The sequence below is a fragment of the Colletotrichum siamense genome, assembly GCF_013390195.1.
Source record: "Colletotrichum siamense strain Cg363 chromosome Unknown KSG_Cg363_contig09, whole genome shotgun sequence".
Classification (NCBI taxonomy): Eukaryota; Fungi; Ascomycota; class Sordariomycetes; order Glomerellales; family Glomerellaceae; genus Colletotrichum; species Colletotrichum siamense.
Window position 1 is genome coordinate 2,095,989 of NW_023501022.1, and position 26,663 is coordinate 2,122,651.

The following is a 26,663-nucleotide window of genomic DNA, read 5'->3' on the forward strand; positions in this document are numbered from 1 at the left end:
AGTGAGCCCTTCACATGTTCACATACAAGACGCACACCAAACTTTGGAGGAGGTTGATGACGTTCAAAAATGTTCGCGAGGGACTTTCGGGATTCATTTGCATCGAGACGGGATGGCTTGGTTTGATTCATGTCGTGTTCGCACTTGCATATATAGGCATCGGGTCTCAGCTACTTCTTCTCAAGGGTCGGGCTCGAGTGGCACCTCTTTATTCTTCGAGGGGGGGTGTGAAAATAGGTTGCGGGCTAGATAGCCAAGAATGTAGTGATACATGTATCTCGATTTCTGGTAGGAATCATCCAATTTACACGTATGCAATGCGCAGTGAATCTGACACGGAGTGAAGAGGGCCAGAACTGGCCTCAAGAGTCATCCAATCATGCGACGTGACAGTCTGAATATTTTGGTATTGTTCACTCTTCAAGTTCGAGATATGATCAGAGGCACAAATGTTACAAATGTTACTGGCTCTAAGACTTGATTTCTCAATCCTGGCATTTATCCATGGCCCGCTCCTTGTCCCACGTTAGGGCTCTTTCATAAGGCTCTCATAGTGTTTTCTTCAGCCCTTTCACTTTGTGCCAGCCACCCTTCCCAGAAGGCTTAAGCACAGCTTCCTCGATCAGAGATTGATTCAGATCATCGACGGGAGGCTTCCACGGGCTAATGAGTCGGCGCACATGTCTGGTTCCCTGACGAATACGAAGGACCTCCCATCATGACCGCCAATGCGTTCCACCCATAATTCTCACTTCGAAGATGCACATGGGCGTCTTGTTTTCAAAGTAGACCTGAAACTCAAGAAGTCCCTAGGCTTCAGAGGATGTGCGTGAGCTGTCTCCACTGAGACGCAAGGTTGCATTGGAACGGGCAGGCAGGCAGGCTTTCTCCTCCCGATCCTTCGAATCTGAGGCGTTCATGCAAAAGAGGAAGACAAGCTGTTGTCCTGAAGCTGGCGGGCGACCCGGGCCCATGCAGCTGCAAGTACACACTGTTGCACAACGAGTGGTTGGGTAGGCTCCACTGGAACGGTTTTTCTGGGGAGGGTAGAGCAAGCTGCAGGTGAGGAGAAGACGAAGAGAACAAAAAAGGGGATTTGAGAGCTGAGATGCAAGATGATGTTTCTAGGATATCCGGTGCATGAGCCTCGAGTCCGAGACACGTCACTTTTCACTTTATTCCAGACATGAGACTGTTCCGTCTCTTGACTCGCTGAGAGGTTTCTGTCCTCGTATTTACCTGCGTGGCAACGGACTAGACCCAACCGCTTGATGAGGAGCCAAAGTTAAGCGCAACGGAGGAGTAGATCAAAACAGTCGAGCCCCTGCTTGTCCCCCTCAGGTCTGAACGCGTGTATGAGTGGGGGGTTAGACAGCAACGGTGGCATCGCATCTGAACGACAGCTGCTGTGCGCGACCCGACGTGTTGAGGTATGACCTGCGCACAGGGGGTGTATCGTCGAATAAGCTTTGACATTGGGAGGTCTGCAGATGTACGACCACCCGTAAGAGGGGGTGACGTTCAACTGCATCGCTGTTAGGTGAGAGATTGGAATCGGTGCGCCATTCAACGTGGAGAAGGGGAAGAAACAAGTTGAAGAGGATGAAGAAGGAGTGGGAAAAGGGCATTGAAATCATACCAAGTTTAAACCGGTGTCATTGGAGCATGCTTGGGCTGAGAACTGACTAAAGTCTACACTTGCTCCCGATCATGCTCATACCATGATGAAGGATATCTCTGCCTTCCCCACCATGAACTCCTCATAGCTTTGACTCAATTCTCCTCTCTCCCCTCCCCAAGATTCATTCCGTGTTGGTAGCCCCAGCAACACGGCCGACGACATTGTAACGCTTGGAGAAGAAAGTGATCCAGTCGTTCAGAACGCCCTTCTCCTTGTCTGAAAGGTCTGACCAGTCGGCGCTAACATCCTCGGCCTTTGTTGAGGTCTTTCCCAGAGCACGAGAGGCGTCCTTTCCAGCGAACACTTTCAATGAGAGTCAGCATGCATCCATATACCGAGTGTGAGAATCCTTACCATTGTAGGATCCGCCGGCTTGGTATGCCTTGTTACCAGTGACGTCGTAGACAACACCCTAGAAACCGTGTGAGAAATGTGCGTCATTGCTGGAGAAATAGATGTCGGTTTACCTTAATCGCGACGTACGTCTTTCCGTTGGGGTCGGAACCTGGGAAACATGAGATTAGTACACTCCCGTACATGACGCAGAATACATGGGTTCCATATGCGAAGTCGTTGGTACGGAGTTTGCGAGGCTGTGGAGATATTAAAAAAACCAAACGAAGGCACATGTCCGCTGTAGGCAAACATCTGAGCTGTGCTGGGAAGAAGCGGTCTGCTGGCATTGGGTTACGGACTGCCCCTCAACGGGTGCGGTCAATGATCACTCAAGATGCGATGTTCTCTCTCGAAACATGGAGATACGAGATGTTCCTTGAAAACGAAAAACATAAGTCGGCCATTCTGCCACTTACCATCAGCCTTAGCCAGCTCCTCGAGAGTGATGGGATCGTCCTTGGGAGGGGCCAGTTCGACCGGGGTCTTGGGCTCAAACTTTCCAGACATTTTCTTGGTTGATTTTTGGATGAGAGAAACTGAATGTTTTCGCACTGATGGTAAGTAGCTGTATCGGTTTGATCGGAAGACGGCAACAACAAGCTGGTTTGACAGGTGAGGAAGATGGGCGGGGGATCAAGCTCGACATTTGCCCCTCTAATGCTGAAGGAGCTTCCCCACGATCCGGGTGGGGGGTTGCCTCGGAGTAAATGGTCGTCTCCCATTGGCTGCGCGTTTCTCTAACAGATCCACATGAGCAGGAGCACTGAGCTCTGGGTCCTTCTAATACGACGACCATTTGCCTCGTGAAGTTTTGATCCAATACGTCACATTCGGCACATTCTGCAACGTCAACTCCGCCAACCCAATCCCGCATCGACGCGCATGCTTTGGATTCAATCAACAACAATCGGTGAAGAAGCATATTTTCGAGATCCGCGACAATGGCGGCTGCCCGCATCACGGCGTTCCGCGCCATTGATCGCGTCTGCTTTGGTCAAGCCATTCGATTGTCTACGGTATCAACAGCCACAACTCGTGCCAGAGGTCCCTCGAGCACACTCTATGCTCTAAGGAACATTCAATCGAGACAAAACAGCACGGCGAAGACTCCACCAAGCAATGCGAACAAGAAGAACACGGATCCCAAATCCCCGCCTCCGCCCCCTCCAATACGATCCTTATGGCGATTAATGTCATTTCGCAATCTCATGAGCGCCTTGACACCGCGGGGAATGAAGAAACTGTTCAAGGAAAGCCCAGAAGAGCTGACACCAGCACTGGTAATGTAAGCTACGTCGTGTTCCCCGTGAGCAGTGACTTGAGGGATCATGGCTGACAACTTTCTAGCCTGGCAGGCTTGGCCGGTGTTGCCGTTTACATTGTCAAGTTGTACTTTGACTATTTCCAAGCCCGCCAGTTCACCAAATACCCTCCACCAATCGCAAAGGCCCTCAGACGAGCACTCTACTATACGAATATCAGCCCCGATGCAAACCTGGCGAAGAAATACTATAAGCAAGCCCTCGAGCTATGCAATGAGCTTCAGTTGGACCCGTTCTCTGATGATGTCCTGGGCATCAGGATCCAGACCGCTGCTTGGCTGGAGAAGATTGGCAACTACCAAGGAGCCATTCTTGTTCTCAACTCTGTTATGGATGATTGTACCAAGTGGGTGGAGTGGTTCGAGAAATCTGTTGCAGAGGGCACGGTAGATAAGTCCGGAAAACCGGCTGCGGTCAGGGTATTGTCCGAAGATCAACGCCCAACCGTTGTCGAGGACGAGGAAGAGATGGTCCCCGAGAACTTGTGGCACAAGCGCACAAGACTCCTCGCGAAAGCTGTGGGCACCAGCACCAAGCTCGGAGCTCTGTATTCCGACGAGCACGTCTTGGAGCCCGACAATGCGCAGACTCGTTTGACTTGGGCTGTAGAGACTGCACTGTCAGAAGCCCGACGACGCCATAAGGAGGGCGTCAAGAAGGAGGAGGGTGCCTGGATGAGTCCGGAGGAAATCGGTGGTGCCATGGAATGTGAGTCTCATCGCCCTCAACCTCATCTGGAATCATTGCTCGCAGACCACACTTTGCTAATTGCATTCCTAAGCCTTGGCCAATCACTACGAGACCAAATCCCAATTTCAACTCTCTGTGCCTCTCTTCTTCCACGCCCTGCGTCTGTGTGCCGACCCTTGTCATCGAGTTACGATAAGTGCGTCGTCCTTCGGATATGGCCCACCAGAATGCAATCGTGTTGCTGACTTTCCACTACAGTGAACAACCTGGCCGTGGCTTTTGCTCAACATCCCACGCAGGCATCTCTCGAAACTATTTCTGGAGCTCCTTCAACTTCTGATGTCCTTTTCAGTCCCGACATGCCAACAGATCGGGCAGGACTTTTGGAGGCGGCAAAGAATTGGGCCCGCAATGCTTACTCACACGCGAAAGACGTGAAGGGCGACGATCGTACAGAGGAGTGCGATGAAGCATGCGCAGTTGCCCTGACGAACATGGGTGACATTGCTGCAATGCTAGGCAACAAGATTGACGCTCGCAAACGCTTCCAACAGGCTATAGAGATGAGCAAGAAGATTGGCTTCGAACCTGGCGTAGCCCAAGCTGAGGCTGGACTACAGAAGCTCTGATGTGGTGTCGGGACGGTAGTCTTCCAATCCGACGATTCTGTTCGCGGCTTTTCGAGACCCCAAATTCTGAATCGGATGGGCTCAACCACAAAACCGCGCAACGGCGCAAAATCTCCCCGCTCACGCCCGCAAGGACCCTGCATAAGGCTACATTTAGAAGAACCCTGTGAGGGATCAGCTTTTACGCCATCACTCAACTCTACGGATTCATACTCAATACAAGGCACCTGCAATTGTGGGTCGAAAATAGTTGGTGGACTGTTCCTACCTTCCCACAGTTGGGAGCAAGCACATGGTTGGCGAGGATCTGTGACGACATGAGCGCTACTCAACTGAGACTCGCCGCGATCTAATCTCTGAAAAAGGTGTATGCAAGCTGGAAAAGAATTTGTTAGAGCCACCGCTCACCAGGTCATACCGTGGAGAGCACGCCGAGCCTGGGGACCAGTAGTGGAGTCAACTGGACGTAGATTCGTTTGCCTCAACGCAGAGTTACCACCTTTGCATGAATCTTGCAGAACAGGAGTTCTTACAACTGCAGTTCCTGACAATCAGGTGCCAATCTCGACATAGAGCGCGCAGAAGGCTGCTCCAAGTTGGCGGAACCCATGCCTGGTTCCCCTGCTCCACCTTCTCGACGACATTAGATCCAAGGAGTTGTGCCGTGTGTGAAGAGCAAAGGACCTATCCATGACTCTGTCAAAACCAAAGGCCGTTGCCGTCACGATTCATCGGATATTCATCGCTACGTGCCGTCATCACAACCCCACGCGGACTCCAAGTTGATTCTCGCCAATGACATGATGGGCCCTAGCGGCTCGGCATGCTAGCGGACGCAGAGACAGCATGGGTCCATTTCCCTGCATTATCATCCCAGCACCCCAGCAATGGCGCTCAGTAAAAATTACCCTTTTTAGAAAATAGTTGAGCTGTTGTGGGGATAAGTCTGGCCCGTCCAGAATGCAAGACAACCAGCCACCGCTAATATTGCTAGGCGTGTCGGCTGACGGGTGTCAATTGTGTCTGCCTGGAGGCGAATGGATCTTGACAAGCTGGGGCTTCTGAAAGTCGGAATCGCACGCAGCTGCTGGATCGGGACGGTAGTGCTTTCGGCCACCGTCATGTCTGACACGCCATCCGGAGATTACACGACTTGCATAGACTAAGGTTGTCTTGATAATCCCACAACTCAACTTGGTTCTTTGCAGGCACTGTTCCAGGCAGCAGTATTTTCTATCTTCGGAAAGAGCATCAAGATCAATTCCAGATTGCTCTACCTTGAAGCGGAAGGGTTTGGGAGTCGATGCAATCAAGCCCCCTCTCAAGTTTTCCGTGGAAAAGTCCCTTTGCTGGGGGCGCTTTCGAAACCACAGGGCTTGGGCAGCATTACAGACGGGCTCGATGTTGCCGACTATACAGTGCGACTCTGATCAGATTTTCGGATATGAGGGCCGGTCAAATTTAACATGACAACCAGAAGCGGGGTTTTTGGTTGATTGTGATGGGGAAGAGACTCACGCTGTTTCGTCACCACTGCTCAGCTTCGAGACGTTGCAAACACGACGGGCATTTCACGGCCTTTACGACTTGGCACAGCTGCAGTCGACGGGATGACGGGAGCTTTCCTACTGCGTCTGTCAAATACGAAAGCTGAGAAAATGAGACGTAGTATGTCTTGTCCAGTCAGTAATGGATATCCACGCAACATGCATGGCACGTCACTGTGGCTGACGACTGAGCAGAAGCTTAAATCCAACTGTCAACAGACCCACCGCAAGATGAACAACCTTGGACTCTATGGCGGTGTTCAATTTGTCCCCGCGCAACTCGTCGATTCAATGCAGAGCAAACAACGGCCTGAGCCTGACGGCAGGCTCGGCTCCGGCATTGCCAACGGAGTTCCACTCGACTGGCGGTGTCTAAGCTTGCCCGAGCACAATATCCCCTATACGGGTAGGACTTCAACAGAGATGCAGCTGCTTGCTGTTCAATATACGCTCCAATCATTGAATCTGCCGAAAGACAGTTGCTGCAGGTCGACTACACCTTGGCATAGCTAGGATTCGTTTCGATAGTTGGCAAGGCTCACGATGCCAGCCCGGCACCGAGAAGCGGATTCCATGATTGCGTCGCAGCCTAGTCCACTGCCCACTTCAAGGGGTAGAAGACATTAAAATAGAATCAAGCGGTTGGCTTCCAGCCTGAGTGTTCCCGCTCCGGTTGCATACCAGGTATTCGGACCAGGGCCTACCACCCATTACCAGAATGAAAGATCCGCGCTTGTTGAATGATTAGATCAGCGCCGGGCACGGGTACGGTCTACCTGATGATTTATCGACAGCGGTGTTGCATGCCGGGGGCTAGATCAACCCAGCTGTCTTCGTACAGCGGGGGCCAGCGCCCAGAATTTCGGCTGCAGGGGATATGGAGACGCTAGCAGCACTAGTATATGCAGCATGACAAAACCGACTCTACGATACCATTGGGACGTTCGTACGTTGTGCTCGAAGTAAGGTATGGTTTGGGTACGCTGATATCAGAATGTCCGGGAACGCTGCTCCGGACAACTCCGTTGACACGGGCTGTATGGCCCAAAGCAGGCAGAAGAGGCCGGATGGGTGAAGGGCAGACAGCATCTGGACGCCTTTCAAAGATCCGGCGCCTGATAAAGATGTTGCGGAGTCTGACGCTGGTTGTACACGCCGTTACTCCCGAAAGTCTAGAATGCGGCAAAAAAATAATACTTCGGGGCGGCTTCGGTGTGGAGTTCCATCATCGGAGCGCGGGCTCCAGCCAGGATCCGGATCCGAGACGGAGCGGAAACGATCATCGGCGTCCAACTGTCCGACGAGCTTAAGCATAGCAATTCAGGACCAGCTACCTAGGCACGGCGCGACCGCGGATCATTCAGTGATCGAGGACGTTAGTGCGCTGCTTAACGAACATAGACTCAGACTCGACTTTATCGCTTGGGGGCCAAATTGTCCCATATCACAGCAAGTCGGCACAGAGACAATGCCGCGAATGAGCACCTAGAGTTTCCGATTGGTGGGAAGCTCAACCCGCAGCCACCACCGCACGTTGCAACCCGACTTCTAGGGCCACTAGTGCGGCGGAATTCCACGGCATCGGGCCTGGGAACATTTGCCATTGCGCATGTAACCGCACTGCCCACAAGATCTAGGTCTTCACGTTTCCAACATATACGATTGCTGTTGGCAACACGGTCACTTAGTTGCTTGATAATACGATTGAATCGGTACCATATGCACATTTCTTCAGCGCACACCGACCCCGTGTCTCCTGTGCGTCCATCCTCAGATATGAGGGGTATTGATCCAGAGGGGCTTGGCCGAATTCGAGGCATATGACAATCCCATTTTTCCCCTCTCGTCAACCTCGACATAACTCCCGTGGGACCTGGCGAGCTGAAAAAGTGCTTCCGACGAGCACAGGCCCATTCAGCGTCGCAAGCAGCAAAAGACTTCCTGGACGAAAGACATTAGACTTTACCGTTTGGCGAATCACCATGTTTTGCCGGACCTAGACCTCTTGAAATTGAGTTGGGGCTCGCTTGCGGGATCCCACTCGAGCCCGCACCATCCCAGCTTCTCACCATAGCTCCGGCCTATAGCCGGACTGATGTATAGTCGGAAAACCTCCGACGACAGTTGACAGTGGCGGCGAAGCTTCGACAACAAGAGTCTTGACGTAAGGAACCGACTTTGCCTTCCTTCGAGCACTCGTGGAGGCTTCTATTGTTGGCAATGTGGAGTGCCTTAGGTCTGGTCTAGCCCAGGTCAGCCTGGCAAGGCAACGTTCCCCTGTAACGCCCGCAGTGGTGCAGAGCGCGCCGGTGCCCTGCATTCATCACGAGTGCAGTTCATAAGGCACTGCATACGAACCGGGCCTCAAGAGCCGAAGCTCTGCTGCCTCGTGTTAATAGCAAACATCGTGATTCAAGGCGTCAGAAAGCCTTGATGTCGCGAAGTCCACCAGATGCAATGGTCAGTGTCGTCATAGCTGGCCCATGTGGTTTCCCCAAGAATATTGATGTCAACCCACTGGATGGCTACTCGGCTTAACATGCCTACGCTCGGGGTGCGCGATGGACTGGGGGCAACAGGCGCGGGGAAAGTGTAACCGCAAACCGTCTTCTTCTAATCAGCAAAGCTTTCCCCCATCCAATCTCGCATCCTCCTCTTTTGATACGGTCTAGCGGACACTCCAATCAAGTATTTGACACGCTGGGCATCTCAACTTCAAATTGCCGAAAATGGAGACAGAGGACGACTTGCAGACGGGAGCTGACGGTTACGCAAACGCCCGGAGCGTGCAAGAGGTACCGCTAAGATCCCAATTGGGCTCCGCCATTCTTCTGCCAAAATACCATCAAAAATAAAGCTTGAGAGCTGGGAAACGAATCCAAAAAGGCGGGATTGCGACTGTCTCGCTCAGCGACAATACCCCCTTGGACAACGAACCCCTCCCCTAACTGCGAACGACATCTGACCAGCCAGTAGCTGCTTCCGGCACTGAAAGCTCTTGTCTTCGTTCCGTTATTTTCTATCAAGCTCCGAGAACCGTCTAAGTAGATCTGGCAGTCGACATCTGGCTGTGAGAAACGGCGTCACGGCCGGAGACCCCCGCGAGTCATCCCCACGGACACGATGTTTGGCCCCGAAGGAGCGAAGTTACTTGAAATGCCATTGGCGAAGCATTTCCATCATATCTGCCACGCCGAAAAGCCGAGACCGCAAAACTTGGCCGTCCAAAAATTTCCCCATGTCATGGACTGGGATGATCCAATGTTGGAGGACGGAAAGGCTATTACTCTTTGGCTGCGGCGGTGCTTTCGTAACCCTTCCATCTGAAGTTCTCAGTGGCTAAAAATCAAAATCAAACGACGGCTGGGCAAAGAGAATTATCTCATGTCGCCCGCCGGACGACGTGGGCGAGAGGGCTCAGCATCATGCACCAACAGCAGCTTCGAAGCTTAACGGGGCCGCGTCGGCTCATCAACCCCTCATCACCACCGTCTGTCTGTACCGTTCACCATCCCCACGACACTCCGTTTGCCGGGGGCCCTTGCAACATTGCAGCCCGTTTAAGGCGGGGACTTGGCGCAACATGCAGCAAAGACAGGTCTAATCGTTCCTTCTACCCTTGCCGCACCACCAATCCATGCTCGCTACAAGCTCTCGACCAGGCCCAAATTGGCGGGGAGGGCGACTTCTTCTTGTGCTTCCTGACCCCCCATCACGCAACCTTGAACATCAGGGACCAGCCAGGAACAAGGGGGTGGGGTGCCATGCACTCTAAGCAACATAGCGGTGCGCTATCTGGGGTCCAATGGGTCAACGGTCGACTGGATCGTTGCGTTGCCGCCATGTACAGTTGCGGCCCCTCGAGAATGTCTGCGAAGAGGCTGCTTACCTATGTGGTTACGAACCAGAAATCATAGCTTTCACATGGACATGCAGATGTGGATGTAGATGCGGTCCCCTACCAACCCTCCGAACATGTTCCCTGTCCCGGCCATGACTGTCGAGTGGGGCATCTTTCGCATGCGCCGCGCGCCTTATATAATTCCATCTGGCCCGTTGCAAATCACCGTGGCGTAGCTTAGATCGCCTTACACATCACGGCACCTTCCAGACGCACAGCCAGACACCTCGTCGCCCAAACCGACTTTTATATATATCTTCTTTCCAATCTTGCCCCAGAGTTGGAGCTTCCCAGACGTCGCACACGAAACCAATTCAGCCGGCCTGTTTACTCCTTCATCCGCCTACGAAAACAAGACACTCAGACATTCAATTGTTATAATGGAGCACCCACTTCCTCTCAACATGTTGGACGACATTGATGCGTTCTTGGAGATGGAGGCGCCTTACGGCTACGAAGAGGCAGAGCAATATCTGGACACTGCTAGCTCATCCGAGAGCACAAGTCCCATCATATCGAACGTAAGTTGGCCTGCCCCGCACCTACAAATCTCCATCGGCTTACACTGGTCAAGTTCGATATGACGTTCGTACCCGACTTCAGTACCACAGAAACCAGCATCTACCCCAGCCCAATGAGCTCACAGCGAGACACGGAATCACCGCAGCCCGCTTCAGATCCGAAAGCCGCTGCCACCACCGCCAAACCTCCAGCGAAGAGGAAGCGTGAGAACAGATACAAGAATGCCCCGCCTTCCGTGCTTTCGGTAAGCTTTTTTACACTTTCCCCAGCCCGAATCCCGCGGGCTCGCCGCCGAGCGAGCGAGCGAGCGGGAGAGCAACAAACTTCAGGCGCAGCCCGGCTAACACGTGCCCCCCTTCCCCGCGCAGCGCCGCCGAGCACAGAACAGAGCATCACAACGGGCATATCGCGAGCGCAAGGACCAGCGCATCAAGGACCTCGAGGTCATGCTCTCCGAGCAGAAGCAAAAGAACGACTCCCTCAGCCAGGCCTACTCGGCATTACACGACGAGTACCTCAAGCTCCGGGGCGTGCAGGCGAGGGCACACCAGATGCCGCGACATCACCCGACGACCGCCGCACCGCCACCAATGATGTTTGATCCGTCTGCCCACATGGGCATGCCGACTGCCCATCCCGGAGCGATGGATTACGCCGACAACATGTACATGTTTCAGGACATGCAGACTTACACCCTATGAGCTTCAACTGCCGCTGCCATGAGGAATAATTCATAATAGCGGCTGAGCGCAAACAAAACGATCAGAATCCCTCAAAACGAAATCCATGCCGCGCATTCCTTCTTTTTTTGCTTTTCTCGATCTTGGGACGGAGAACCACTGCTTTCTTTTACGGATACCATGAAAATTGGGCGCGGCGACCGGCAAACGTGTGAAGGTTTTTGCAGATCATGGGAAACGACCGATAGGCTCTTTAGTGGCTGGATGCTGGTGTTCACCTGATTTCGTCTCTCATTTGTCCTAGGAGGAGAAAGGGGTCCAGGTGTGTTCTGTTTGTTTTCTTTCCTCTACTCTATTATTAGATGGCGAAAACGGGAGTTGACAGGCCTGGGACACTTTATTGTCCTGATTTACCCTGGCGTTTATGGCATGAAGGGCTCGAAATGGGACTGGACTGAAGGGGGAAGGCAAACCGTCTACTTTTGTCGCAATCGGATACCAAGATGAGGGGAGGAGCTTGGGTGGGGGATCACTTGCACACTCGTTGGGGGCTCGGTGGACTGGGGAAAACTTTGGGTAGGCAGAAAATCAAGCACATGAGAGAATCCCATCTTTTTCCTACCAAAATGCTCATCTCCAAATTCCTCCATTCCTGAGAGCTCCCCCCCCAACTCTAGAAAGCTTTTACTCACCGAGGAGACCCCGCAACTCACCCATCCACTATCTTTCTTTGGGGTCTAGACGTTGCGAGCGGCACGGTTCATTCCTTCACAGGCGTTGGATAACCTTGTCTTTTTCATGATTTATAAATATCTTGTATCTCGTTGCCGTGACTGAGGTCCGTGGGAAATCTACCGAATGGGGGATAAGTAGAAAGATGAGGACGGATGGTTGGATTGGAAAGGATGGAAGATCTTTGCTACCATGGGGGTGTGGGTTGAGCGCACGCTTGTGCTTAAGCAGGTCGACCAGGACTGCCCCGGCTTGCCATACTGATCTATGGGTAGGGCACCCGGGATCTGGAGACTTGTCAATGTTAGAAAGCATGTCCTTTCGTCTCTGGTTTTGCGATGGGTGACTCAGCGCCTCACGTCAGCACCCTATCGAGGAAATGTTTCTTCAGGACCACCGCCATCTTGCCTCTTCAGGCTTCACCGAATATAGTTCTTCATGGTTGCGCCGGCCGGCTGTCAGGTATGGATGGGTGAAGTAGACGCCTGGCTCCCGGATCGTGGTCCCGACCTGTCAAGGCGAAAAAGGGATCCTAGCCCGGAACGCGTAAATGATGAGATATACCCGTCCCCGTTTTTGCCTTCCCTGGGGCGGGTTGTAGCTTGCAGCTCTTTGGGGGGGCAAAGCTTCAGAAGAAGCTTGAATGAGCTATTAATTCTCTAAGCCTCCCTCCAATGCATGCGCCTAGTAGAAGGAAACATCACAAGGATGGAAGCTCTTCGCGCAACGTTTACAGCTGACGGGCCGGATCTTGCGTGGCTGTGATAATGATGCTGTTTCACTATTAGACGGACTTGGCTCCGGTGTGCTTCATTCTCGCCACGAACTCGTGGCACATCACACCTCTGTCGGCCTTGGACCAAGAAGAAGCTTGATTCTTTTCTTGGAACACACATCTCCAGACGAGAAAAGAAGAAAAAACGCCTTGGGGTCACTTTTGCGTGCTTACGTTGACACCTTGCGACGGAGGCGAACCGCTCAAGGGTGGCAGTGCCCAGGGATGTCGTGACATGTTCAGCTGTGCGGCAAGATGGAAGTTTACCAAGACTTGACTTCTTACCTTTGTAGTGTTTTTGGTTTGGTCGCTTTACACTAGCAGAGGCAGGCTTGATAAGCCCACAGACGCGCGGGATCTCTTTGGGTACAGATCGATGCGTTGGAGGTGGAATCTTTGCTGGCGCGTCTGTGCCAGATGTGGAACTGATGAGAGAGACCCGGGCGTTTGTGCCTTCTAGTTCATCTTGGCGCTGCGCAACACACACTTTCGATCCAAGATGAATTGTCTGGCAGAAGGGTTTGGTTCGTTCGCGATATAGATCATGTCGAGCCTGTATGATGCTGCCACAGACTAGCCCGAGGCATTGAGAACTACCTTGCACCAGAATAGTGATGGGTGAGTAAGCTAGATTAGCCTCATCAATTGAGATGGTTATTTTCATATCAAGGATCATTCTCGGGTTCTCGGCAAGCAGTGGCTTGCCAGGTTTACAAGAGTTATTCCACAGCGAGATATGTCCGATAGTACACATGTTGACATCTTTCACTTGACAACTTCAAAGCACAGAGGCATGATAGAAATCCTTCCGGCTGTATCGGGGGCATGTGCACATTGAGAATCATGCACAACTGTTATGACGGCAATCCGTGCCTCCTGATTACCACCTTGTTGCTACATGGATCCCAACGACCATCGATGCCGTTTATGCAAGCTCAGATTCACGCATCCATCGCTGGGTTCCTCTTAGATACAACATATGTCATTAAAATTGTCTCGGTTCCAGACCCATAAAGGCCCGTGACGTTGTGATCATATACTCCTGATGCAATTCTGCTCAGTGACCTTCATCGAGGTTACGCCGAGATACACAACTGAGGTCGCGTGACCGATTGTGATGCGTTGATACTTGAGTTGGCATCTCAGAATTCTGAACACTGGCGCACGAGGCTTCTACGTGGAGGACGGTGCATTAACAGACGTCATGGACTGCATTTCCTCCACCAGCTTCTTCGGTATGTGCCTTTGCCAACATGCTCTAGCTAAAGATACAAAGCATTCGAATCGCTGTTCTGAAGGAGTTTTGCTAGCCAGGCAGTGTCCCCTATGAATCCTATAAGGGCGACAGTAGTAGAGAACTTAATAGGGGTAGCGACGACAACAATAACGATAACGACGATGGACGACGACGATGAACGACGACGATGAACGACGACGATAGCGACAATAGAAGTAATGGTAACGATAGAAAGAATAGCAACAACAGCGACAACGAAAGTAACTACACGAGCTAGAAAACCTGGGGGGTCTAGCAGGATACACGAATAACACACGTATGTATGGATACTGCCCGGAGAGCAAAACTCTTTCGAAAATATTACATGTACATCGAAATGCATATGCGGTCGTGAATGGTCCATTTCACTCGCATAGATCTGCCCCGCCTCGAAAAAGAGATTCAATGCCGAATTGCCGCTTGGAGATTCTTCAAGCCTACGGCAGAACTTCATCTGGGTTGGTTTCAGACCAGAGTCGACCCCATCTGTGTGTTCAAGACAAGATTTGTGGCGAAAGGCGCCGTGAAAGTGAATAGGGAGGAACTTTTGATATCCCAGTAAATGGCGCGGGAGCCAGATGCAGATGCGCCATGACGAGAACATAGCATAGGATGGATTCAGGCGAGACATATGGCTCGTGATCTCGATCTTCCTTTTGATATCCCTGGGGCGGAAGGAAGAACCTCGCGAAGAAAGCTACGAAACATACATGTTTGGCACCGAACAGCTGGCTTGTAACTTCCACGAGCCGTGTTTGTATAGGTCTCGGGAGTGGTCTATATTGAGAGTGAAGGATCAGCTAGGCATGCACCGCTGGCGAACTTGTGGCGAGTACTGCAGTTGCCATCGAAGTTACAGAGAAAGGATGGGAATATACCCGCATCGGGCTACTGCCTTTGCCATGTGTTCGAGCGAAGTATCCGCTCCTTCACGTCGTTGCGCCGGACGTCAGGTTTCTGCGCCTTTCGATATCTTCCAATAATCCAGCGCTCAGAGTTGTCTCTTTGTTCCCCTACTGGCGGAGATCATTTGTGCTCAGGCGTTCTCCCAGATTCGGGACAGAAGCTTTCAATTGCCGATGCCATCGTCATGGCTGTGCTCAACATGCTCGAGCGTACTTGTTACCGAATGGTTCATCTTTCCAACGGATTTTGGTCGGCTATGAGACCACAGTTCTTGGATCTACCATGTTCACCTCGAGTATGAATGTGGTCAGACGCAACCCCATAGAGTACACCATGTCTTCCTGGTTTGATCCTTTTGGCCACAAGAGCGGTGCTGCGCACTGAGCCAAATTCAGGCGTCAGAGACTTGTCGTTGGTGTTCAGATTTGGGTGAGCAGGTACGTGGAGGAGCGTTGTTGGTACGTTTCTGCGGTCGAGTGCGAGGGACGGACGATAATTCAAGGCGTGGAAAGTTCGAGAGCAAGCAGGGTTAGAAACCCGGCTCGACTCTTGAGATTCCGACGCACAGTTTTGTTGACCTGCTATGGATTCTACTTTGAGCAATTGGCAGGCCGAGTGACGTAAATGCCCCTTTCAATGTGCCACCGGAAGTTGACAGAGACTGAGGCCATGACGGCGACTTGCTATTTGCCTCTGTTTTCTCAAGCAGCGAGAGTGTGGAGGGCTTCTCACAGTGCCGGTTGACCTGAGACAGCGATGCGAAGCAGCACCGTCGATGCCTATGCAACACCGAACATTCTGGAATCTACCGACAGTAGAAAGCTAGTCAAGACGTACTCTACGAGTGAAGCTTTGGGGAAAGTTGCTAAAGGAGTACCGGAAGGCGGTACGAGCAACTGCGCAAGCTGTCTATTCACAATTTGAGGCTTTGTGAAGTCAGACCGAGCCACGGAAAAACTAAGAATTTCCAGACGCAGCGGTGCCGGGCGTAGTGGAATAAAGCACCGAGAGGTAAAGATGGCGCAATTTGAGCATGTCACCAGGTCAGGATATGGAGTCATCTGAGGCTTCGTATGTGGAACTGCGGCGAATGTTCTATGACTCAGTTGCGGCGTCGAAGATGCTACGTGGAAGCTTGATCACCACTTTCGGCACAATTGGTGCCCCGTGGCCAAAGAGCGTGATTCGGACAATTCGAGTCACAATAAGACGTCAAGAGGCGAGAAATCCAGACTGGTCGATAGATGAAAGGGGAGGAGGTGAAGTCGAAATGTGGTCACGGGACCCGTGGGGAAAACAGAGGCTCCGCTGTTCGCTCACTCCGCCGTCTATCGGTATTGGCGCCCCGCCATCATTGAGGCAGTTCATGACTGACAACAGTGGACACAAGCCCCTGAGAGACGTCTCCCAGCCTGCTTTTGGCATCCTTATCTGAGAAACGAAGATGCCGCCATTGCTGGCGTGACTGGGAGTCCACAATTGTTCATGGCTTATCCGTATCTTGGACCCAGATAACAAACAGATACCACCGTAGATCGAGACCAGATAGAGTGCGCATCTCCGAGACTAAGCTCTGCAAACGGATCCGGTCGACGCTGGAGGTCGACAATCGAGTCGAACACTCCATCGGCCGGCTTTCACCCGACGAATGGGATGACTGCGTCCAGAGGAATGCGGCAGGTAAATGGGAAACACGTCAAGCGCGTCAAACCACCAGACCCGGGATGCATAGTAGATCAGAGGGGTGCACAGACAGGCGGGGTCCCGATCTCGCGAGTCAGGGGGGCGGGCGTTTGACGAGAACAAGCTCTCGACGGTGGAGGTGACGAGGCCTCAATACTGGCTGTCCTCCGATCTCTACGCCGCATCGACGCAGCAAGAAGGTGGGCAATGGTGGTGGTGGCGAGCTGTCTGCGTGAGAAGCTGCGGCTGGAAGCATAAGCTGAGCTGGCGACGGGAGCTCAGGCGGTTGCGATTTCGGGAACCGAGGAGGGAGCGAGGCTAGCCAGCAAGCTCCAGAAAGCTCTCCGACTGTGAGCCGAGTGGAGCCATTGGTCAATTGATGTCCTCCGGTCCGGGGCCCGCTTCAGGGGTTCTCGTTCTTGGGGACCGGTACGCAGGACGCAGGACGCAGGACTCAGCATTGAAACGCGAAAGAGCAGTCATACGGGCATTTTCCGGCAGATGCACCAACATTCCAGATTCGTTGGGAGCCGGTGAATTGAGGAATGAGCAGATCCAGAAGTTGAATGCTGTACACAGTGTAGCAGGTAATGATGAGAGACCCATAGGAACCCCACCGACACCACATTTGCAACTGTCAGTGCTGGTGGTTACGGAGTTCTTCGTGTCCGAAGAGAATATGCCGTAGAGTAGGTAAAGAAATCGACGTGGAGCTGGCGTTGGCTGGACTGGACAGGCCAGGACCGGCAGTCGCCGAGCAGGAGCATGATCATGTGTGCCGATATGCAGGCTGCCGCGATGGAGTCATTGGCAAGGAGCCAGGCTCGAGGCCGGGCGAGAACAGCAAAGCTGCCACATGGCCAAACCGAATCAGCCACATCGAGCCGTTGGGGATGCTCCGACGTCGGAAAGCAGTCCATAGCAGACTAGACTCTCTGGGCTTTGATACGGTGAAGGGTTTCTGGGGCATCGACAAGGAGAATGGCCAACTGTTGAGTCAAAACAACAGTGATTGTGGCCTTGATGTAGGACGAAAAAAGGAACATGCCGGGATGAGACGACACTGACGATGGGCAGTTTTCGATCAGTTGCGGCCCCTAAATGGCTCGATAGCAGGGGTCAAGCAATACCAGTCGCGTGCTGCTCCGGTACTTGAGCAGGCGCAGCGGGTGGGCGGCTGTTGTGGCCGCTGACATGTAACGGCCTAGCGGTGCATAGTACACTGGTATCCACTACCCCGCAATCTGGCCACCCGTCCCAGCGCAGCTGGTACCTGAGACCCCGGATCCGAGTGGACCCTTTGCGTCACTGTGCTCCCGTGGTCAGGGGATTGCCGCAATGCAGCTCGGGACGGCGAGGAAAGAGGACGAAGGGCCTGCCTTTCATTGCATTTGAGGGAGAGAGACGAACGTATGGATCGATTGAAAGGTATTGGTTGAGGCAGGAGGTGGAAGATCAGCATCACGAAGCAGGTACCTACCACTTTGCGGTTGGGACGGATGACAGTGACATGACAGGAACAGCTCAAACAGATAAGGGAAGGGCCAACAAACAGATTCCTCCAAAGAAAGAAAGCCAAAAGCCCAGGCATTGGAGCAGCAGGAGGGGAAGGTTTGGTCTGGCGTCAGTCCACGCCCATCTCCACCACGGCCAGTCCACGCCGGCCGTCCCCCCGTCCCAGTACTCCCCCCCGCGCCGTGTCTGGACGGTGCAGTCCACCTCAGGTCGTGAAGGTGGCCCCTTCCCTTGCAAGCTGCAGCAGCTGTCCGCCCCCATCTGCATCGAAGTCACGCGATCCGCCTTTTCATCAAGGACCCAGCCAACCCGGTCAACCCAGCCTTTCCGGACCTCCTGCGAAGATACCTCCTTCCCCCCTTACCGTCCATCCCCCCATTGGACGAGCTGTCTGATGATCGCGTGATCTGATAGGCCGCCATTTCTCTCAAGCCTTCGTCCTTTAAAAGCATCCTGCTTAGCTCTCTCCGTCTACATAACTCCCCCTCCTCCTCCTCACACCTCACCTGAATCCCATCAAGATACAATTCGAATCCATCAACACCTCAATCGCAATCTCACCCAGCGAACATCGACGATCTGCTCTTTAACCGTCAACCCAATCCCGTCTACCTGATCTTCTCCTGTAACACACACACATCCGCAAACCGTATCTCACCAGCAATTCCTTCAAGAGTATGTTTGCACCTCCCCTCTGAAGCTCTCCCCTGCCCCGCACCATATCCCCCTCGCGTGACGTCTCCCCGTCACCTCCGTGCTGTCCAAGCATTCCATCTTCGATATGTCTCTACACATCGAGTACCATCCCCAATCATCATTGAATGGTTTTTTGGCGGCATGCCAATTGACCCTCCTGCGTGTAACTGTTCTGGCCACTGGCACTAACACCGTCTCCCGCAGTGACTCGTTCTCACAAGTACAACGACCGTGACCACGCCGCCCTGGCTGACGGCACTGCTTCTCCCCAAGAGCACCTGCCTCGCTATTTTGCGAAGCATGGTCACGAGGGTGTCGACCCCAAGAAGGTGAAGAAGAACGGTGGCGGCAGAAGTAACTGGTACGTTCGGACCTCTCTTTGCGTTGCCTACCCCACTTACACACGACCCCTTTCAATGCCACAGAGCACTGCCACCTCCCCCAATCCATCAATCTGTCACTCTTGACTGCCCATGAATTCATGTACTTACATTCACTGTTCACAGGGGCAATGCCGGCGAGGAAGTCGTCGATGAGGACTTCCGTTTCACCAACGCGCGGCGTCGCACCAACAGCAGCGGCTACGCTGACAACCTGTCGGCGTTCAAGACAAAGTTCGACGTCAACGAGCCTGAGCCCGTCTTCGAGGAGTCCATCCACGGCCCCAACGAGGACGATGGCGAGGACCTGACCAAGACGGAGACCTCGGAGAGCGGCGGTTCTTCCTACGGTGATGAGAAGATCACCAAGCACTAATATCGGGACACCGTCCCTAATGTTTCGTGCTGCAGCCCTCTCATACCACTGTAACACCAGGCAGTCGTGTTCTCATCATCCCTTTTTCAAGCTTGCGCTCTCGAGGAACTAGTTATCACCACAACAACACAAACACATTGTATTCAGCATGGGAGGACGGGGTTATTACTCAGGGTTTTATTTTCACGGTAACGGAATCGGCGATAAGTGGCTTTGCTTTGAGAGACTGGAAGAGAGCGAAGGGAGATGGGGCTTCCTCGTTCACGATTGACTGCCTCGGCGGCGGATGAAAGCTTGTATCACGAAGATTTATGACCTGGCGACGAACAGCGTTGCCCTTGTACTATTAAAACAAATGGCCAATGATCTGATGAATAGATCCATGCCCTGTACCAAACTCTGGCCCTAAAAATCTTTGTTGAAGCCCATCTCGCCAGCACTTCGAGACACGAGCCTAATAGCGTTCATCCAAAAGGAGCCGGCGTTCACAAGTAGACGTCAAACGTCTATGGCCATGACTGCGAAAAGAGCAACTAACCATAATTTGGACGGACGAGCTCTCAACCGCGGATCTTTTGTTTTTGAACTTCGAATGTCTCTGTGGAAACTGCCTAACCCGCACAAGCGACAAAGATAAGGGACCAATTTGAGCAATCGCACCTTCCATCATCTCCAGCCAAATTGCACCTTCGAAAGCTACGTCCTGTCCGTCTGACCCCTCATCGACGGCGCAGCACCTTACACCACCCTGACGAAACAAAGCTGCAACCCCCGCTTTTGGTTCCCCTACTGACAAACTTCACCACTCGACTCCAAGTACACACAGTCTCTCGACGAAAGGGGACCAGCCGAAGGTCAAGGTGAAACGGGCATACAACATTTGCTCCTCCAGCAGCCGCAGCCTGGCCGTGTCCATCTGCAAGATGTCCATCCACTTGGAAGAAGACGGGGGAGGGCGAGTGATGTCTGCCGGGCTGTCTGCTTCTCCAAGTACAGAAGCTGCGACCGCTGTACTCACATCGGCGGGGAAGAAGAGCTCGCCCCAAGCCTCCTCACTCCATACCAGCTTCCCTTGTGCGATGCACCCCGTTTCGTCCACCAGGATACCCATGACTCGGGGGTTGAGTACGAGCGTCTTCTCAGTCATGCAGTTCTTACACGTTGCGGACGAGTGATTGGCATATAGGGGAACTCCGCAGCTAAAAGGTCGCATTAGCAACTGCCCATGACGTGCAAGTTAGTGATGCTGCGCGTCGAATGCTACACACCATTCAATGCAGCAGAGCATCTTCCTTCGGTAGAGTCCAAGCAAATCCAATCCTAAGACCGTCAAGCACAGCTTGCCCGTGAAATCCATCGCCGGATCAGCACGAGCGAACTCGTCCACCTCTGAAAGAGTGAACAACGGTCGTATGGGCCCGTGAACAGCCACCTCGGCGTTCCAGACGTCCTTGGGGAAAGGAATGCAAATGCACTCCTTCTTGACCCTATTCTTCACCCATTGGTGAAGCCAGTTGCCATCGGGAAAATCAGGGTCTACGTCGATGAGGGTGTTGTAAGTGAGGCCGACACCTGCTGGCTTGGGAGGCCTCGTCTCGCGAAAGGGGTTAAACTTGGGACTCGTCAGAAGAAGAGTGGTATCGTTGGGCTTCCACAGCTTGGCAGAGTTCGCCTTGTCATCCTATAGCGTCAGCGCACAGCTTGCTGTGTCATCCCATACAGTGACCTCGACTAGCTCCGCTTCTCTGCGGTCATTTATCGTGACGCGCTTGCGAGATCCAATGCTCTTGACGCAGACGATCAGGCGAATCGCAGCAGCTGTGTCATGACCTGTTTTGAGGTATTGGCCGAGTGTCATCAGGTTGGGAAGCGGTCTGGCGTTTGGATCATCACGCTCGTAGTCCAGGGGCACCCGAGCAATGTTCTGTGTCGTGGGGGTGTCTGTGATGAATTGTATGAACTGCTTGGTACCAACGTCCGCTGGGTTGATGGGAGTATACATGGTGACGAAGGGGATGTTTCCCTGGTTCGAATTGGCTGAGGTTCCCGTCCAGCTTGCCCATACTGTGACAAGCTGTCCGAATAGGAGAAGAGAAACAGGGATACCAATGGGTACAAGTTTAACCTAGAAGAGACGGTCAGGCTAGACGTCAAACAATAGCAGAGAGTACTTGGGAACGAACTACGATGGCACCTGTGTCATCTTTGACAATGAGCTGGTGTGCTGGCCGAGTATACGTGTTCTTGGAGTCGAGGAATGCAGGCGTATAGTTGACGATGCGGCCAGTGAAGCGAATAAGCGCCGGCCCTGGCTGTATATTCGCAATGCATACTTGATGGTATTCGTCGGACGGATTCCAGCGCCTGTCGAGAGGATTGTTTCCTGCCTCGACCTCCGCTTGGGTGAAGCCGTGATCTTGAGGGTGTTGCTTGGTAGGCGCCACCACCGATGACGTGGGTACCTCCTTCTTGTAGAAGGCCTGTATGGAAAAGTCGGACATGGCGATGAACGCGGCTCACCAAGAACCAAAGTTGCCAATCATGGAATGGTGTCCTCGGCACTGAACCATACAGGTGACAGCAGAGAGAGATGCTGATTAGTGCGCTCCGGACCTGACCTTAGTTGGACAAAAAGACTTGGGCGGATTGAGGCGAGGCTTTGGTATAATTCTTAGACAGGACCCTGGAAAGCAAGAGCCGTGGTGGACATTAGTTCAAGACGGGGAAAGAGCCCCTCGACCACACCTTCCCATCTCATCTAGGCTGCACCTTCCCACTCTCCCAATTTGGAAGGCACGGCAAGATGCAATATCCCGCCTCTCTTAGCCACAGAAATCATCCTGGTTACCTAAGGATCTGCCTAAGGTGGGTAGAATCAGTGGTAGGCAGCCGTCTTGGTCTCCCGCGCGCTTAGTTCGGGTGTGTTAGTGCCTTGTCCCCCATTCTTGGACAATGAACCCAAAAATCGTGATAGTACCAAGATCCCACCCGGCCCCGATCCGGGGTTTTCGCGCTCCTATCCGCTTTACACGTAATCCATTACTCACTCGTATTCTACCGCTATAACTCGGTCTTCGTACTCCAGTCGATTGCTTGGACAAAGAAATGCATATCCCGGGAAGTGGGAAAGGTGACCGATACACACGATAGTCACAGTCCGATTTGATTTAACGACACAAGCTATGCCGTTAGAAGCAAGCAAGGCATTACCCCCACTCAAATAGCTTCCCAAAGGCTCGGATCCGATGGACACCGGTGGAATGATGATCGGCCATGGCGAAAATATCCAATCTTGGACGTGGCGTCCTCGGCACCGCATCGGGCATCTTGTCTCAAGCGGCGGCGGAAGCGAGGCGGAGAGACATCACCGCATGCACACGATTTTCGGAATGACAAAGAGCAAACGGTTAAACGGACATGATTTGGAACTTTGTGTCTCGTGTAATTTTCCGGATGTGTTATATGCTCTATCTTCTATTACACTGGTACTGGTGGCTGACTACCAGTGCACTTTTTAACGGCCGACAGGGTACGGCCACACCGGCGGCCGCCCTCCCCGTCAGGCCAAGGAACAATCGAATGCCTTCTCTGATCGTATGCTAGACCAACGACTCCATGATTCCCTCGGGTATGTCTAACAAAGGAAAACCCACCGGAACGAAAATAACTCCCAACGCCGAGGCCGTTTCTTCTATCAGTTCGCGGGAAATACTCATCGTACAGCATCTCATACCAGAGACAAGAGACAAAAGACAAGAGACAAGAAACCCTCATGTGCCCACAACATGTTGCTGCCCAAAGGCGGCTGCGTATCATGCGGAGTTGTAGTGTCGTATGTACAAACGCTGAATTTGTGTGTACATTTGTGAAGCGCAGCGTTGGAGCTTAATCCCTTGACGAAGGACCAGACTGCTTGCGTCCGGGACCACCGTAATCCGACATGGCGCTAGACGTGTGGGAGATTGACGTCGATCTGTGGCTTTGTGCCGCGATGCTGTTCTTGGCGCTCCCGGACTCGAGGTCCTGCATGGCGTATATGCTGTTTGAGTCGTGGGTCTCGAGAGCAAATGACTTGCTGCAGACGATGCCCTTGCCGTTGCGTATGGCGGCTTGTAGCTCAGTCGTCGACGAGGACTCCGTGTTAGGGCCCTGAGACATGCGGTTGCGACTGCGGCTTTTGCTCGGGTTATTTCCGCTAGAGGGGTCTTCCGAGTACTTGTGGGAGTCGTAGCGTTTCGTGAGCATGCCAAACAGTCTCGGGAAAGTCTTGATGAGAATGAGACGAATGGCGGGTAGACAGCAGCAGATGATGCCGGTGGGGACCTCAAGTGTTGTCCAGAACGCAATGTCGAATTGATCCCAGGTTGGGTTTTGAGACGTTGCGAACTGAACGAGCGAGCGCAGCCGCAAAATGCTCACAATGGTCACGCTGTAGGTTTTGTTAGCCTCAGACTTCTGAGACGGGGAGTTCACGAGAGGACTTACAAAGTACCAACGCAAAACATCATACCCACAGCCAGCTTCTTCCACCAGTGTAGGTTGAGAGTTCTGATTCTGGAAAGAGGAAGAACAAGCATCCATAGATCGAGGAGGATACTGATGACGGCGTTTGCCCAGGGAACGGCGTTGATGTTGATACACGTTCCCTGGTGTTCGCCGTCCCATCTCTGCCAATAGTAGTGGATGGGGGTGCATTGAAAAATGCCAACCATCAGAAACACGAACGTGTTGACAGCGTTAAAAGCAACGGTACCCCAAAGTAGACGCGCAAGGCCAGCTCGATCGAAGATACGCATGTAAAAGAACAGGATGGCCATTTTGACCAAGCCCATCTGGATGAAGTACATGGGCTCGAGTAGGTAGAACCAGAAACCAAATTTCTCGATTTGATCCGGTGTCAGGGTCCAGATGTCCTTGCCGAGACCCGCGGGGATGAGCCCCACAAGGTTGATGATGAAGGATGGGAGGACGGCGAGGAAGGCGAGCAGTGTGAATAAGTCATCCCAGCCTAATTGTGCCGACGAGAAGAACTTATATATCAACCGGGCAAAGACGACGATGATCGAAAGACCAAGCATAGTCCATGTCAACCGTGCATATTCGGGGCTGTGGTCCCTGACAGGCCTGTCACAGGTGACCTCGAAGACATTTTTGGCATCTGTGGACATGTAAGTATGTGCTCGTGTGCCTCTGGGTTGCGATGGCAGACTGACGAAGGGTGTCCTTGATGGGGCAGGCTCCCACAATGCAGGTCTCGGTTGTAGTCTCGAACTTTGAATCATTGCAGATACATGTTGCATTGGTTAGACCGCAAGGCGAGTCCTTGATTGCTGACAAGATACATGTAACCTAGAGACATATGAGTGAGTTACGATGGAGACAGGTAGGTATCGGGCAGACTTACCGCACATGTTGGGAGTTGAGCAACAGCATCGGTGATGCTACCAGCCTTCTGGGCCGAAGCGAAAGGTACTGTGATAGCCAGGAGTACTGACACCACAAAAGCGAAGGAGTGTGAAGACTTCATGGTATCGTCCGATCTGGGTTCAAATCGATCAATTCCCCAACCGTGTCGTGCGCCGTCGTGACAGGAGCCTCAAGAGTCCGAGGTCCTAGGGGGTATCTGCTTGGTTAAAAAAGAACAAGCATAAGCATCATCGAGACCGTTAAATCCCACGAGCTTTTCCGAACCGTTCGCGGGGATAAGAAACGTCAACATGTAGAAGAAAGGGGGTACGGATGTGGCCCAGCCCAGGCTACGGACCGGCGACATTTAAGTGGTCGCCATGTAGCAATGGCTCATCCTCCACGAGTCGCGGCGCGACCTCCTTTCAATCAACCCTGAGCAGGATGGAATTGTATATGCCGTTTGCGATAGTTCAGCCCAGGAGGACGCCACACGAGCGCCAAAGGCGCGGCCGGCCTCTAGCCCCCTCACGTGGTGGATTCGCGATGAGAGGGTCAAGATCAACGCTGAATCGCGAACAGAGCGCAGACGGGCCACTGCTTCCGGTATGGCCGATGGCAGCCCAAACTTGTCCATAGGCCGGCTGGGGCGAGGCACGGATGGAGCACCGGTCCTAATAGCTTGGGTTAGTTGAACCACTGACAGGCGGAAGACGTATTGCCGTCCTGGATCGCTCCAGGCCGTGGGGATCCCCCAGAGTTGCATTCCGGGAGGCCATCCGTCTGATCCGTCCATGCAACAAATACCAAGCGCCGGAATGGGAATGTTGCTCGGCTACGACGAGCTTTGAGCTCCCGGGTTGGATTGACGGATGCCATTGGCCTCGATCGGGTTCGACTGGAGAACCATCCTCCATCATCGCAGACCAAGGATGCGAGGTGTGGCAGGGAATACGACGGTGACTTGATAGTTTCCCACGCGGTGGAAATGCAGCCCATCCAGAAAATCTGGAAAACGGGCGCTGACGGACTTGCCTTCTAGAGATGGAAGCAGAAAGAAGTAAGGTATGCGAGAACAACTCCCGAGCTCTGGATTTCTGAAGATGGAAAGTGCCTAGAAGGAGTGAAGGCGCATGAAAACCGCCTCATGGGCCGACTCCCGAAGTGCCCTCATGATGGTCTCTCGGCGACTCCAAATCGTCAAAGCAATTCCAGGTTTCATCGCACAAGTGTGAGATTTAGCTCTTGCATCAAAAAGGAGTACGTCACCAGGAAGGAAAGGCGCCATTCTGAAGACATCAGAAAAAGAAAGACATGGTGGGGCCAGCCATCCACGAGCCCATCTTCAGCTAAACGACCCAAGCAGGTGTCCTGCATGCACGTCAGGTCCCGTCGTCCCATCATCGATCGCTGTCAAGGGTTGTTGTCGGTTGATTTCTGCGCGCACTTCATCTGTTGAGCACGGCGCACGCGCACATACACATGGCTGTCAGGGGATGTCTTCCCAAAGTCCGCTAGCTTTAGGTGCGGCGAAGGATGGTTTGCCTTCA

General features: G+C 52.9%; 7 protein-coding genes across 7 annotated transcripts; 4 read left to right on the plus strand and 3 right to left on the minus strand.

The window, feature by feature from the left end:
* Positions 1 to 1,802: 1,802 nt before the first annotated feature.
* MP3 (putative steroid-binding protein 3) lies at positions 1,803 to 2,584 on the minus strand (the record flags this gene model as incomplete). Its single annotated transcript, XM_036645113.1, has 4 exons — positions 1,803 to 1,984; positions 2,036 to 2,093; positions 2,149 to 2,186; positions 2,494 to 2,584. The coding sequence occupies 4 exons, from the start codon at positions 2,582 to 2,584 to the stop codon at positions 1,803 to 1,805; spliced, it is 369 nt and encodes a 122-aa protein (XP_036489621.1).
* Positions 2,585 to 3,018: 434 nt separating this feature from the next.
* On the plus strand, positions 3,019 to 4,718 carry CGCS363_v013265 (uncharacterized protein; the record flags this gene model as incomplete). The annotated part of the gene is made up of 4 exons (XM_036645114.1): positions 3,019 to 3,362; positions 3,425 to 4,107; positions 4,181 to 4,285; positions 4,348 to 4,718. The coding sequence occupies 4 exons, from the start codon at positions 3,019 to 3,021 to the stop codon at positions 4,716 to 4,718; spliced, it is 1,503 nt and encodes a 500-aa protein (XP_036489622.1).
* A 1,658-nt stretch (positions 4,719 to 6,376) lies between these two features.
* CGCS363_v013266 (uncharacterized protein) lies at positions 6,377 to 6,778 on the plus strand (the record flags this gene model as incomplete). The annotated part of the gene is made up of 2 exons (XM_036645115.1): positions 6,377 to 6,400; positions 6,461 to 6,778. 2 exons carry the CDS (start codon positions 6,377 to 6,379, stop codon positions 6,776 to 6,778), a joined length of 342 nt encoding a protein of 113 aa, XP_036489619.1.
* Positions 6,779 to 10,570: 3,792 nt separating this feature from the next.
* On the plus strand, positions 10,571 to 11,389 carry napA-1 (AP-1-like transcription factor napA; the record flags this gene model as incomplete). Its single annotated transcript, XM_036645116.1, has 3 exons — positions 10,571 to 10,687; positions 10,741 to 10,932; positions 11,057 to 11,389. 3 exons carry the CDS (start codon positions 10,571 to 10,573, stop codon positions 11,387 to 11,389), a joined length of 642 nt encoding a protein of 213 aa, XP_036489620.1.
* Positions 11,390 to 19,036: 7,647 nt separating this feature from the next.
* On the plus strand, positions 19,037 to 19,707 carry CGCS363_v013268 (uncharacterized protein; the record flags this gene model as incomplete). The annotated part of the gene is made up of 3 exons (XM_036645117.1): positions 19,037 to 19,079; positions 19,156 to 19,312; positions 19,458 to 19,707. The coding sequence occupies 3 exons, from the start codon at positions 19,037 to 19,039 to the stop codon at positions 19,705 to 19,707; spliced, it is 450 nt and encodes a 149-aa protein (XP_036489623.1).
* A 799-nt stretch (positions 19,708 to 20,506) lies between these two features.
* On the minus strand, positions 20,507 to 22,208 carry MEIOB (Meiosis-specific with OB domain-containing protein; the record flags this gene model as incomplete). Its single annotated transcript, XM_036645118.1, has 4 exons — positions 20,507 to 20,906; positions 20,976 to 21,388; positions 21,428 to 21,832; positions 21,891 to 22,208. The coding sequence occupies 4 exons, from the start codon at positions 22,206 to 22,208 to the stop codon at positions 20,507 to 20,509; spliced, it is 1,536 nt and encodes a 511-aa protein (XP_036489624.1).
* Positions 22,209 to 23,592: 1,384 nt separating this feature from the next.
* On the minus strand, positions 23,593 to 25,234 carry SAT4-9 (Satratoxin biosynthesis SC1 cluster protein 4; the record flags this gene model as incomplete). The annotated part of the gene is made up of 4 exons (XM_036645119.1): positions 23,593 to 24,136; positions 24,193 to 24,865; positions 24,921 to 25,056; positions 25,112 to 25,234. 4 exons carry the CDS (start codon positions 25,232 to 25,234, stop codon positions 23,593 to 23,595), a joined length of 1,476 nt encoding a protein of 491 aa, XP_036490143.1.
* Positions 25,235 to 26,663: the final 1,429 nt, after the last annotated feature.